The sequence below is a fragment of the Trichoderma evansii genome, assembly GCF_050947405.1.
Source record: "Trichoderma evansii strain SZMC 28006 chromosome Unknown GGI43scaffold_27, whole genome shotgun sequence".
In the NCBI taxonomy this organism is placed as follows: domain Eukaryota; kingdom Fungi; phylum Ascomycota; class Sordariomycetes; order Hypocreales; family Hypocreaceae; genus Trichoderma; species Trichoderma evansii.
In genome coordinates, this window is record NW_028145179.1 from 219,462 (window position 1) to 231,945 (window position 12,484).

The window sequence follows — 12,484 nt, forward strand, 5'->3', positions numbered from 1 at the left end:
GCCGCTAAAAAGGCTTGTAGGCCGGTCCCCCGCCTTTTGTTTAGCGGGGGTGATTCCTCAGCGTGCAGCAGCATCAACCCAAAGCTTAAGGTTGTTAATTACAACATTTGGCTTCAACTTTGGTAGCGGCTATAGACCGACAGTGATCGTCGATATTTTTCATTAAACAAGGTGGCAGCACCACTCCAAAAGGCCGAGGTGCGCCGAGCCAGGAGACCGCAATATTGGCGAATCATCTTGTCTTGAGGATCCTCCGCATAATATCCAACGATGCCGAGACTGCCTTATTGCCGGCAAGCCGACCTAGCTTGCAAATCTGTCGTGCAATAAAGTAATCTAGTTCACAAGTGTCGGATCTGGCCATAGCCCTAAAATATTCGCGTTAGAAGTAAGCTTGTTAGGGAGCCTTTCATAACAGTCTTGAAAGAAAAAAAAAATCGCATCCTCACCTGCCGGGAATTGGTATAGTCCAGCCTTGGTACTCACAATACCAAATGAAATATTAATTATTGCGGCCACGGATGTTGGATGGAAAGGCTGCCTCTGATAAATGGTGGGCATCTCCGCTACTTAATATGGTAGTTCGGCGAATTGACCAACTGTGCTGTAAGCTACTCGGACCGATTTACTTGAATTTGGATAGCGAAGCGAGCTATGCGAATCCCACATTTAGTAGCACCCCTGGCTGAATCACGCTTGTGAGATCAAACTGCCCCATTTGTTAAAAGGACTCCCAGCTAATGTTTCTTACCACTGTAAAGGAAATGTCTTGAATTGTATTAAATCATGATTCCCAGTCAACCAAATTGTTCAAGTTGGATTGCATAAGCCCACACGATAGGATCGGCGTGTACTGAGCCAAAAATTATCCATTTTACATTTTTCCGACTCCAAACTCTCTCTCTCATCATCCCAAACATACTGAAGACTTTGCAATTTGGGGTCGTGTAGTGACTCTTGCTTCACTACGATGGGGCTATCGCACTTGGCTTTAGCATGGATGTGGGCACTGCCCTCTGCTGTTGCCCTCACAGCTGCAGAATGGCGCTCGCAGTCTATCTACCAAGTTCTCACTGATAGGTTTTCCCACACAGATGGCTCAACTAACTCTGCTTGCAACACCGGAGACCAGGTGTACTGTGGAGGTACCTGGCAAGGGATCATCAAGAACCTGAATTATATCAAAAGTATGGGATTTACAGCCGTATGTGTTTTGTCTATCATTTAGTATCTGTGGCGTGACTGCTGACTCAACAAGAAAGATATGGATCTCGCCAGTAGTGTCCAACCTGGTTGGCGATAGCTCTGATGGAGAGGCTTACCACGGGTATTGGGCTCAGAATATATATGGAGTGAATACCAACTTTGGCTCTGCTGCAGATCTGGTGGCATTGTCTGAAGCTTTGCACAGTGCTGGTATGTATCTGATGGTTGACATTGTCACGAATCACATGGGGTATCTTGGATGCGGTACTTGCGTCCAATATAATATATTCAACCCATTCAACTCGGTGAGTCATGATCGTGTTTACGTGGGACTTTACTAATTTACTAGCAATCCTATTACCATCCATTTTGTCTGATCGACTATAACTCCAGCAATATGACTCAGATACAGGATTGCTGGGAAGGCGATAATACAGTGTCTTTGCCAGATCTTGCCACCGAAAATGCCAACGTTCAGAGCATGTGGCAGTCTTGGATAACGCAACTTGTGGCAAACTATACCATTGATGGTCTGAGAATGGATAGCTGTTTTGAGTTAGATTACGCATTTTTCGAGCCATTTCAGGCATCAGGTTTGTCCTATTCAGCATGAGTGACAGCGCTCAACTAACAATGTACAGCAAATGTCTACATTGTTGGCGAGGTCGATAATGGCAACCCAGCTATCGTTTGTCCGTATCAGAAAAACTACGGCCTGAATACTTTGAACTATCCAGCGTGAGTATCAGTACTTCCACAAAGTCACTATATTAACGTTCCCCAGGTACTATTGGATAACTCAAGCTTTCCAGTCCACCAGTGGTAGTATAAGCAATCTTGTCGCTGGAATCAACACCATGAAATCCGAATGTTCCGATACAACCCTTCTCGGCTCCTTCATGGAAAATCATGATAATCCACGCTTCCCTTCTTATACATCTGATATCTCACTTGCAAAGAATGCCATTGCGTTTACCATGCTTGCGGACGGAATTCCCATCATATATGAAGGACAAGAACAGCACTTGAATGGAGGTGGTGTTCCTAATAATCGCGAAGCAATCTGGCTGTCCGGATATAACACTTCCGCTGTGCTGTATTCTCATGTCAAATCGGTCAATCAAATTCGAAGCGAAGCCATCAAACAAAGCAGTACTTATGTTACATACCAGGCAAATGTCACATACTCTGACAGTTCCACTATTGTTACGCGGAAAGGCAGCACGGGATATCAAATCGTTGGCGTCTTCTCCAATCGTGGCGCCAATGGCAGTAGCTATACCTTGACATTGTCATCAGCTGAGACTGGTTTCACGAACAACGAACAAGTGATTGAAGTACTGTCGTGTACGGCTTATTCCACAGATTCGAACGGCAACCTCGCTGTGGCCATGTCTGGCGGTCTTCCTAGGGTATTTTATGCAAGGGCGAATTTGAGTGGAAGCGGTATTTGTCCTAGCTTAACAGGTAAGATTTTACCTGCATTCGTTGTTTTGCTTCTCTTGGCTGCTTCGCCTCATGCCTGATTTGCTTTACCAGGATGGAGATGTAACCATCTTGTTTCAAACCACCACTATGCACCGAAATACAAACTAATCCCCAACGCTAACGTATTATGCCCATGTCTTAGGATCCGGTGGTGGTACGGGGTCCACAACGACTTCGACGTCTCCAACTTCTTGCACAGCTATCCCCGTAAAGTTCGACGAAACAGTGACCACAACATTTGGACAGACAATCAAGATAAGCGGTGACATTAGCGCCCTAGGAAACTGGAATACAGCTAATGCTATCGCGCTCTCTGCGGCCGATTACACCAGTTCAAATCCCCTATGGTTTGTAACATTAGGGCTAGCCCCAGGACAAGTGGTGGAATACAAGTACATCAACGTAGCTGAAAATGGTGATGTAACTTGGGAGGCAGATCCCAATCACACATACACAGTTCCAGTAGCTTGTACGGCTACGCCTACTATTACAAATACTTGGCAAACATAGTGATAGATTTACTCGCATCTTACAAAATACACAATACTCCTTTAAATTCTACATTTAAAGATTACTATGACGTACAATATTTTTATAAAATACTAATGTAGTATGTGAACAAATGTACAAATATGACGTACAAATATGTTTCAGTGAGTTGATCTTTTATTGTAAAAGCTAGTGGTCTGGTGAGACAATTCGAAGTCATAACAAGGGAGAATTTGCTGGGATCTCGGGTCGCGAAAAGGAGTATCGTTCCATACGTACCTGGTACCTGTATATGCAGTAAGTACCCGAAACAGCAAGGACCAGCATCGAAGCCAGAGCAATGTCCGCATCAGATTTCAAATAGTACAGATTTCGAACCTTTGACAGCAAGGGATAGTGGCGCATATATCCATCGTAGACTGAATCCTAATTGTGTGTATCGGACACTGATTATTGTTGAGAACATACAGTATAACGTAATTGCTATAATAGATTCCAAATTTTCGTAGCTCTGCAACGTTTGGTGCCAAACAGAGAGGCGTATATATCCATTGAAACTTACCATCTTCATTGTATGAGACATTCCACATAGCACCTGACTCGCACAGTGAATAGTTCCACTTTGATACTCAGATTGCCAAGAGATTCCCAGATCCTCCCTATGTAGTCAAATAGTCGCAGAGAGCCTAGTGAGTGTTCTTTTCATGCATTAGCAAAATTCAGCCGAAAGATCGATATACGCTGATCGCGAAAGCATCAACAAACTCACTGCATTTAGGTAAAAGAAAAAAAAGCCTCATCCAAGTGTGTATTTCCATTCTATGAAACGAATGGCCTAGAAAAGAGCAGAAAGCGCAGTACAGCGGAAAACCCAGTACTCAGGTGGCAATTTGACTAGAATTGCGATTCAGTTTAGTGCGTGTTTTAGTTTAGCGTTGATATAACCAACCAACTGATTCAAACAGCAAGCGGCTAGAATGTTTCAGGTTCTATTTCTAACATATGATATTATATAATATATTCAGGCAGGGGGATGTATAACTCCACTTGTCATGAATCTTACGCATACATCTGCTGAATGACTATCGTGTAATTTTAATCGTTGCTTCTATTGTCACCCTAATATTTGGCATTGGTAAAACACTAAGCTGTGTAATACAGCACAAACGACAGTACCCGAATGGCCGTCCGGCCTGTATTATGTCTCAGTTGTATATGGATAGAGTTCGCTAGCTTTAATTAATAGGCTTGGCTGCCTGAACATTTCCATTATTTTCAATAGTTTAGACATTGTAATATATAGAAAAGAGGAATGAAAATATTGTTACTTGATATTCTCATGTTGGTCAATTGCCAAATTTTGACTATTGTCGACTATGCAAGCATAAAATCCGTTCTTTATGAAGCACTTAGTAATATGATATAAGGGAAAGGGTAAGATGTACATGTCGGTCAAAGTTGTATCGTGTTTCACCTTAGTATAATTACTGTTTCACAGGTATATCGTGTAAATGTAGTATCTGGCTGGTTATACAACCACAGCCACGACCGTTTAATGCATCACAGTAATAGTAAATATGCCGTCATATGTTTTAATAATTGAAAATAAAACCTTGTTCCTCACCAGTCTCGTATTTGCTAAACTTTTGGTCACAATTATCAAGACCGGGTTTCAGGTGTTGGACACACCGTCCTGAACCATGGAACTACAAATATCAGACTGGCGACCGGTTTTTCTTTTCTCTTTAGCATCTTGGGCATTCATTAGAAGATTAAGATAAGCATAGACATCTATTAACCAGTATGATTACGCTTGTTTTATTGATTCTTGTGGCTATAGTCCCACTGGCCAGAATCTTGTATCCGTTGAGAAGAGGCTGCAACGGCGCGCCCACTGTTCCCCTGCACATATCCTTTTATGAGGCATGGCGCAAGACTGGGAAGGTGGCATTTTACAACAAACATCTCCGTGTGATTTGGAGACCCATGGGTTGGTAAACCTCTGGAACACAGGCCGATGGTTTGTATTAGTCACCAAGCCTGAGTATATCGCTCACATCTTTCGCAATGAACGGGTTAACGCCAAAGGGGGGCTTTACCGCCAAATGCCCTATACGTCTATCTCTAATCTCTTTGGCATGAACATAATTGATGCAACTGGCGAACTGTGGAAGCATTTCACAAGCATCATGAAGCCCGGAATTCAGCAAAAATACAATCCAGCGGCCCTATATAGTATTGCGCACAAGCTCGTTACGACTATCGATAAACTACAACAACAAGCAACCTCAAGTCGTGGAATTATCATCAATGATATCATTGAGCGGTGGTCAATGGATGTTTTTGGTTGATACTTTTTAGATGCTGATCTATGCTGTCTGGATAATGACAAGACTCGGGCGCAGCTAGCATTCAAGAACGCCATGAGAGTTTTTCCAAGCCGCCTATTATTACAATTCCCCTTGCTGGAACGTATCGCCATGTTCCTGTTGCCATCATATCGGCGTGGGTTGGGTAGGGTTGAGGAGCTGGCCGATGCCCTGCATGATGCGACCGCGGCGCATCCACTGCAGGAAAGAGGATCAACAGAAATTGAGGGCAGTCGATCAGAAAAGCTGGTTTACCATCTACGGAGAGCGAGAGACACAGGTAAGCTCACCGATTCCTCAAATTAACTGCATTTATATTATAGATCTGAGATCGCGCATATTGCAAAACAATGTTAGTTAACAATTCAAATTAACTTCTATTAATTTGTGAGATTAATAATGTAACTTTCTCTTACTACTTCCTCCCTCTTAGCCCGACTTCGTCAAATGCAGCAACTGAGATTCGCCTTCGGTTAGATATGCAGTGTAGTAGTTGTTAACATTTGTAGAATTGCCTGACCACACATCAGTGAACTTCCATCCAGAGCAGCTCAAACCGAGACCAGCTAATGACACAGTCACTGCCTGTCGTCCATACAGATATGTCCCAAACCCACCAGAGCCTTGATCGGGCCCATAGTTTGCAATCAGCACATATGCCTCCTTTCCATTATCACTAGGGCCACCGATCCAGGCCTGAAGCTGCTGGGCAAGATTGTTTCCAGTGCGAGGGTTTCGCGGCTGCATGGGATACTTGGCGAAGAAATTGGCTGCAGCAGTTGACTGAGAGCTCGTCAACAGCTTATAACCAAGATCGTCCGTCTGGGTGAGATCGCTGCCGAGAATCAAGTTTGCCCCTGCGCCCAGCCAGTGGTTCATGACCGTAGTTCGCATACTATCGTTAACGCCGGTCAATCTCTCCGAGTTGGCAGCGAATAAGTTATCCATGTCGGGGTAAATTGTGATTGGTTTATTTTGCTGAGCTTGAAGGCCAATATACTGGCGATAGTTGTCAATGGCACGCTGGGCAACAGACCAAGCCAAGAAAGTCTCATGGCCATAGTTGTTAATATCTTGATCAGTGCGCATGGACTCTGCCAGGTTGTTCCAAACGGGCAACCAAGTTTCGTTGCGGCATAGCTTCCATGAGATGTTCAAACGGATATCTTTGCCTGTCTTGGCAATGGCCTTTTGGTAAGCCACTACAGCATCTGAGTTCTGGCATCCCAGCATGGCACCGTTTTGCGGAGAGCCAGGAGTGACGTAGTCAAGCTGTTTATTGTACAAAGAGTCAATTACTGTTTTCATCTTATTGGAGAGCTGACAATCCTCCACTCACCTTGATCATATCAACGCCCCAAGAGGCCCACAGATCGACTACGGAATCGTGCCACTGCTGAACACCATCTTTGCTATAGTCAAACTGGCACAAAATCTGGTCGAAATTGCCATTGAATACGGATCCAACGGTAATATCCGTGCCTAAAATAGTCTTATTGGCTGCCTGACAAGGCACACCGGGAGTAATGTATAGGCCGAGTTTCAAATCCTGTTTGTGGAGCCACGGGCCAAGCTGGGGCATGTCAAATCGAGTGTCGTTATAGATGATTCGGCCGTTATTATCAACTTCATCAAACGACTGCCAGCCAGAATCAAGACTGCACATATCGAAGCCTGCGGCCTTGAATTTGGAATTGGCAAGGACGCCACACTGAGTTTCAACAAACTTCTGTGTGTAATACAGGCCAGACTGTCCGGCAAAAGACGGAATCAACGTAGAGCCGTTGGTCAGGGCTTGAGCTCCATATGTGTTCCAGCCTCGGGCGGATGAACTGAAGCCGTTGGTTGTTTTTGCTGTTTTCAAGACTTTTAATGGACCTCCACCAGGGCTTGGTTGGGGGTAGCAGTCTGGGAGAGAAGAATCGCGATCCTGCAAGCAGTACGGAGCAGGTCTTGTAGGCATTGTATCTGCTCCACCGCTACTTGTATAGCAAGCTCCGCTAGTCCAAAGCCAGTACCACTGGTTGTCGCTCCAGCCCCAGGTTCCGCTTGATGAACCGCTCAATAGGCATAGGTCTACCATGCTCTTGAAAGAGACGCTGATGTCACTGTTTTGGGCTGGACCCACGGCTCCCAAGTTTGCCTGTTGCTGCATGCTGATGTTAGAGCCATTACAGTCAACCACCGAGGCATTGGCGGCTAGTTTGGTGATGCAGCTCTGGATGTCATTGTAGCATTGGTCTGAAAAATAGACACTACCAGGCTGGTAAGAGGCGTCGGCACAATGGACTGTGCCTGTGTTTGTGCCGACAACTGGTTGAAGCAGAACCGATGCCGCAATGGAGAAGGCAAGTGTCGATGCCATTGCGGTGTAAGTCTGCGCTTGCACGCTTTGCTTCAGAGTCTGTTTTGCCGCTGTGTAATTTCGAGTTCTGGTCTTGCGATGGCAATACTAATGCAGACTGTTTCCTGTCTTTCAACCTCTCTCTTATGTTTCGGAAGTGAGTGGCCACTTGTGGTAAAACACAAATAAGACGGCAAAGTTGGTGGACAGGGCAGAGTAAATAATGCTGTGAACATTGATGCGCTTGCCCCGAAGCTCATGAGGCCAGTAAGCCCTCCACCACCTGTTTAGGCCAATTGGTTCACTAGTCATCTCTCTTTTGGCCCCTGTTCCCTGTGCCTGTAGTACTAAATGAGAACTATTCTCCACGCTATAGACGGATAAGTCTCCCCATTATTAGGCATTTATGGCAAATGCTAATACGAATGCATAAGCGCATCAAGCTCGCTTTCCTTCACTACATCCGAATGAAGCCTTGTAAACCATTTCCGCCGGATTTATGCTCCAATTTCGAGCTAAGTGGATGTAGCAGCATCCACAATGCGAATGCCGAAACCTGCCCCTCGTATAATCGTAGTCTCGCCTTTTCCTCTATTGTCTTCCCCCGCATTTAACAACCTTCTCAAAGGGGTATTGCTCGAATCTACCCCTCAGGACACTATGATAGAAAAATCAAGCTATCTCATGATAATTTCCTTGAGTAGTGACAATGGGGAATAACGGAAGCAAGGGGCAAGTTCTGTTCTATATCTCGTGCCTGCCCCCCGCGGAGTCTTCATCGCTTCATTCGCTGGAGACATATATTGCTAACCGAAAATCCTCTAGCTAGCTGTCACTGAAGCCTCTAAGACTTTCAATCCACGCTAGCTTCTCCCCCCACGAAAGCTCATGAGCCTGGACAACTTAACAGATATTTGAACAAACTGGCAAAAAAGTGGATCTGCAATTACGGAAAAGCTGGCTAATTGGACCGGAAAAGCAAAGCGACAGCTCAGTACAGTACCCGATATCTACAGCCTTGTGAATGAAAGACTGCGTCAAGTTTTCCGTTTTCCTAAATATAACCATAATGACAAAAGTGTGGAGGTGGAGAATCTAGTACTCACGTATCATTTTGGACTCTCGTTATCACCCATTGACCCCTGTAATGCAAGCAAGGATTGAGATTAACACATTGCTATTGCGGGGAGAAAATCGGCAATCAGAAACATCTTAGTGCATTTCTCAACTATGTTGCATTTGATATACCATCTTAATTTTTTGTTTACTCACACATCCATTGTGCCTGCAACTAGGCGATCAACTCACTCTTCCTGACACAAGCCTGCATTACGTAGGTTCTCTTACGTGGGGGAAACTGCGACACATGTTCTGTTCTTCTCTATCTGCTCTTGACAACGTATAATTGTATATAGGTCAGCTATGTGCTGCTTTGAATAAGTATCAGAGCAATAGCCATTGTGATTAGATGTTAACAACACTCTTTGTCTAGAGACCAGTTGCCAGAAACTCGGCACAATGCGCCAATTTTCGTTGGCATCTCTTTCTTTCTTAGCGAGCTGTGTCAGTGCGCAGCACATCTATAATTTGAGCGATGTCTCGTGGACGGTGAGCAACGGTGTCAACGCCACTGTGCCTGGTAAGCTGCCTTCACATGCTCATATTGATTTGCTGGCTGCCGGCGTCATTGAAGATCCTATTTATGGCTTCAATGAATGGAACCAGTTTTGGGTTCAACGAATGAACTGGACATATACATCTGGACCGATCAAAGGACTGTGAGTGACTTTGACTTATAAAGAAAATGGAAAATTGAAGCTGATCTAAGCAAAAACAAAGGAAATCACAAAACGGGCTTACATCATGGCTCGTTTTCGAAGGTCTTGACACCTTCTGCGAGATTCAACTCTGCAATCAGACAGTTGGTAATACCAAGAACCAATTCCGCAAATACACGTTCGATGTCAGCGACATTTTGCCCAAGTGCTCTGGAGATCCAGTTCTAAGCCTGAACTTTGGCTCAGCAAGCAAGATTGTTCTCGAAATTTCTCAGAGAAGCGATCTTTGTAAGTAGTTCCCATGGCCGGATATTAGTATTCAGTGCAGTCTTCATGTTCCTTTTTCACTAACAATTATATACTAAGCTGAGGTCAACTCCGCCAACGGCTACAATGGTCAAGAATTCCAAGGCCGAGTGTACATGCGAAAAGAAGAAAGTGATTTTGGATGGGACTGGGGCCCGCAGTTTGCTCCAGCCGGACCATGGCGACCAGCGTACATTGTGCAGAAGGCCAAGACCGATCCTGTTTACATCACCAACACAGCCATCGATATCTTTCGCCAGGGTCAAATGCCTAACCTGTCGCCTGATCAGTCAAAGCCGTTCATCTTCAACGCCAGTATTGATTATATCGGCACGCTTCCCAAGAACACGCAGTTCCATCTGAAGATTGTCGACAGCAACGGCCATACACTCAAAGAGACCAATTTAGCTGGAATAAGCCAGTCCAACCGTACTATCACCGGCAGCACCGTCATTGGCAACAATGTGAATCTTTGGTGGCCTTCTGGCTACGGCGAGCAGCCCTTGTATACCGCAACGCTTTCCCTAATCAACTCTGCATTCTCCAAGCCTGCCACCGTTACCAAGCGAGTTGGGTTCCGAACCATTGTCTTGAATTTGAATGCGATTACCGCTGAAGACAAAGCCAAAGGTGTTGCTCCTGGAGCCAGCTGGAAATTTGAGATCAACGGCCATGAGCTGTATGCCAAAGGCTCCAACTTTGTCCCTCCAGACATTTTGTGGCCTCGTGTTAACCAGACCAAAATCAAGGAAACATTTGAGCTGGCTGTGAACTCACACTTTAATATGATGCGGATCTGGTCTTCGGGAGCTTACCTCCCAGACTGGGCGTACGATTTGGCCGACGAAATGGGGCTGCTGCTGTGGTCTGAATTCCAGTTTTCCGTGGCCTATTTTCCCGCAACTGCCGATTTCCTTGAAGAGTACGAGGCCGAGGCCTACTATAACGCTCGTCGAGTCAACCATCACCCCAGTCTAGCGCTATGGGCCGGAGGCAATGAACTTGAATATCTCATTTATGGCTGGTGGCTCAACCCCCGGAATAATACTCAGCTCGAGAATTACGAGACCATTTTCCAGCAGCATATTGCCAAGTGTGTCTATGCCAACACCCACTCCATTAGCTACATCCCTTCATCAACCTATCACGGCTATACATCGCTCGACTTCAACTCGGTCAGTCCTCAGACCTCTCGATACGATTATATGGAGAGCCCTGATGCGCTATATGCTGACACCGACTTTTACAATTACGATGGAACTATTGCCTTCCAGTATAGCGGCTATCCTGTTGGTCGTTTTGCTGATGAGTTTGGATTCCCCTCCATGCCCTCTGTCTACTCCTGGCAAGAAGCCATACCCGAGAGTGAATTCTACTTTGACTCATCATATGTTCGGCATCACAACCGTCACTTGAGTGGTGGTAGCGACTTCTTTTCTTCTTCCGCGGGTGGAATCAACCAATTTACAGATAGCATCAAGCTCTGGTATCCGCTGCCCGAGTTGCAGGATCCGATAGCCAACTTTACCGCCTGGGCTTGGACCTCTCAGGTGTTCCAGGCAGACTATTACCAGGCCCAGATTGCCTTTTACAGACGAGGATCTGGACTTTCCAATCGCCAAATGGGCGCCCTATACTGGCAATTTAACGACATCTGGGTTGGCCCAACTTGGTCCAGCACCGAGCACAGTTTGAGGCAAAAAGTGGCATACTATGCTGCCAAGGACATATTCAACCCTGTAATTGTCTGGCCTTTCTATGACGAGGCCACTGATGTCCTGGAGGTTTGGGTCGTGTCTGATTTATGGAACAAGGTTTCCGGAACCGCCTCATTTAAGTGGGTTGACTGGCAGGGCAATGCTCTTGACGTTGATCCACCAGTCCATGTAAATCCAGCCCAAGATGGATCATTTAAAGTCAACTTTGATGTGCAGCCGATCAACGCCACTCGATTGGTTACTTATCCTGCTCTGTCCACCTTCTTCGCCTGCAAGAACCCGACATCAAACGCTCTGCTCTCAATCTCTGTCGAGGCTGGCGGATATACTCACTCGACATTTTTCCATCCGCAAAGCCTTCGCTTGAGCAGCATTGCCAATCCAGGCTTGGTGATGACAAAATCTATTGGTGTAAATACGGCTCAATTCAAGATCACTGCTACTAAGGGTGTGGCGGCATGGGTTTGGGTGGACTATCCCACAACGGTAAGGGGATACTTTGACCAGAACGGCTTCTGGTTAAACAAGGGCGAGAGCCGCACGATTACCTTTAGTGTGTGGGATGATTGGTCTACAGGTACCTGGATCAATGATGTTGTACTGAGGTCGATCTATGACAATGTGCAAAAATAGCCTACATATTTACGTATGCCACATAAATGTCTAAATAATTTGGCATGTGCAAATTATACATTTAGCCGGGCGATTTGTATCAGAAGAGGCTGCGGACATATTAATAGTAAGAAGATACCCAAAATGGAAAACTTGTCGCATTTTCTCCATTTA

The 12,484-nt window shown here is 45.4% G+C and overlaps 4 protein-coding genes across 4 annotated transcripts; 3 read left to right on the forward strand and 1 right to left on the reverse strand.

The window, feature by feature from the left end:
- The first annotated feature begins 797 nt into the window (after nucleotides 1-797).
- Nucleotides 798-3,256, forward strand: GGI43DRAFT_222920 (carbohydrate-binding module family 20 protein). The gene is made up of 6 exons (XM_083200390.1): nucleotides 798-1,204; nucleotides 1,263-1,511; nucleotides 1,556-1,799; nucleotides 1,848-1,944; nucleotides 1,991-2,673; nucleotides 2,837-3,256. Exons 1-6 carry the CDS (start codon nucleotides 971-973, stop codon nucleotides 3,202-3,204), a joined length of 1,875 nt encoding a protein of 624 aa, XP_083056360.1. The 5' UTR covers nucleotides 798-970; the 3' UTR covers nucleotides 3,205-3,256.
- Nucleotides 3,257-4,974: 1,718 nt separating this feature from the next.
- On the forward strand, nucleotides 4,975-5,840 carry GGI43DRAFT_416202 (uncharacterized protein). The gene has a single exon (XM_083207252.1). It carries the CDS (start codon nucleotides 5,109-5,111, stop codon nucleotides 5,532-5,534), a length of 426 nt encoding a protein of 141 aa, XP_083056361.1. The 5' UTR covers nucleotides 4,975-5,108; the 3' UTR covers nucleotides 5,535-5,840.
- Nucleotides 5,841-5,981: 141 nt separating this feature from the next.
- Nucleotides 5,982-7,917, reverse strand: GGI43DRAFT_425680 (glycoside hydrolase family 27 protein; the record flags this gene model as incomplete). Its single annotated transcript, XM_083208538.1, has 2 exons — nucleotides 5,982-6,824; nucleotides 6,892-7,917. 2 exons carry the CDS (start codon nucleotides 7,915-7,917, stop codon nucleotides 5,982-5,984), a joined length of 1,869 nt encoding a protein of 622 aa, XP_083056362.1.
- A 1,234-nt stretch (nucleotides 7,918-9,151) lies between these two features.
- GGI43DRAFT_222979 (glycoside hydrolase family 2 protein) lies at nucleotides 9,152-12,432 on the forward strand. Its single transcript, XM_083200391.1, has 4 exons — nucleotides 9,152-9,311; nucleotides 9,389-9,674; nucleotides 9,736-9,962; nucleotides 10,041-12,432. The coding sequence occupies exons 2-4, from the start codon at nucleotides 9,415-9,417 to the stop codon at nucleotides 12,329-12,331; spliced, it is 2,778 nt and encodes a 925-aa protein (XP_083056363.1). The 5' UTR covers nucleotides 9,152-9,311; nucleotides 9,389-9,414; the 3' UTR covers nucleotides 12,332-12,432.
- The last annotated feature ends 52 nt before the right edge of the window (nucleotides 12,433-12,484 follow it).

Bases quoted from the DNA above. Each gene is read 5' to 3' on its own strand.
- GGI43DRAFT_222920 (XM_083200390.1), top strand. From the start codon at position 971: ATGGGGCTATCGCACTTGGCTTTAGCATGGATGTGGGCACTGCCCTCT. The intron at 1,512-1,555 runs GTGAGTCATGAT...CTAATTTACTAG, and splicing joins TATTCAACCCATTCAACTCG to CAATCCTATTACCATCCATT. The intron at 1,800-1,847 runs GTTTGTCCTATT...AACAATGTACAG, and splicing joins CGAGCCATTTCAGGCATCAG to CAAATGTCTACATTGTTGGC.
- GGI43DRAFT_416202 (XM_083207252.1), top strand. From the start codon at position 5,109: ATGGCGCAAGACTGGGAAGGTGGCATTTTACAACAAACATCTCCGTGT.
- GGI43DRAFT_222979 (XM_083200391.1), top strand. From the start codon at position 9,415: ATGCGCCAATTTTCGTTGGCATCTCTTTCTTTCTTAGCGAGCTGTGTC. The intron at 9,675-9,735 runs GTGAGTGACTTT...GCAAAAACAAAG, and splicing joins TCTGGACCGATCAAAGGACT to GAAATCACAAAACGGGCTTA. The intron at 9,963-10,040 runs GTAAGTAGTTCC...TTATATACTAAG, and splicing joins TTCTCAGAGAAGCGATCTTT to CTGAGGTCAACTCCGCCAAC.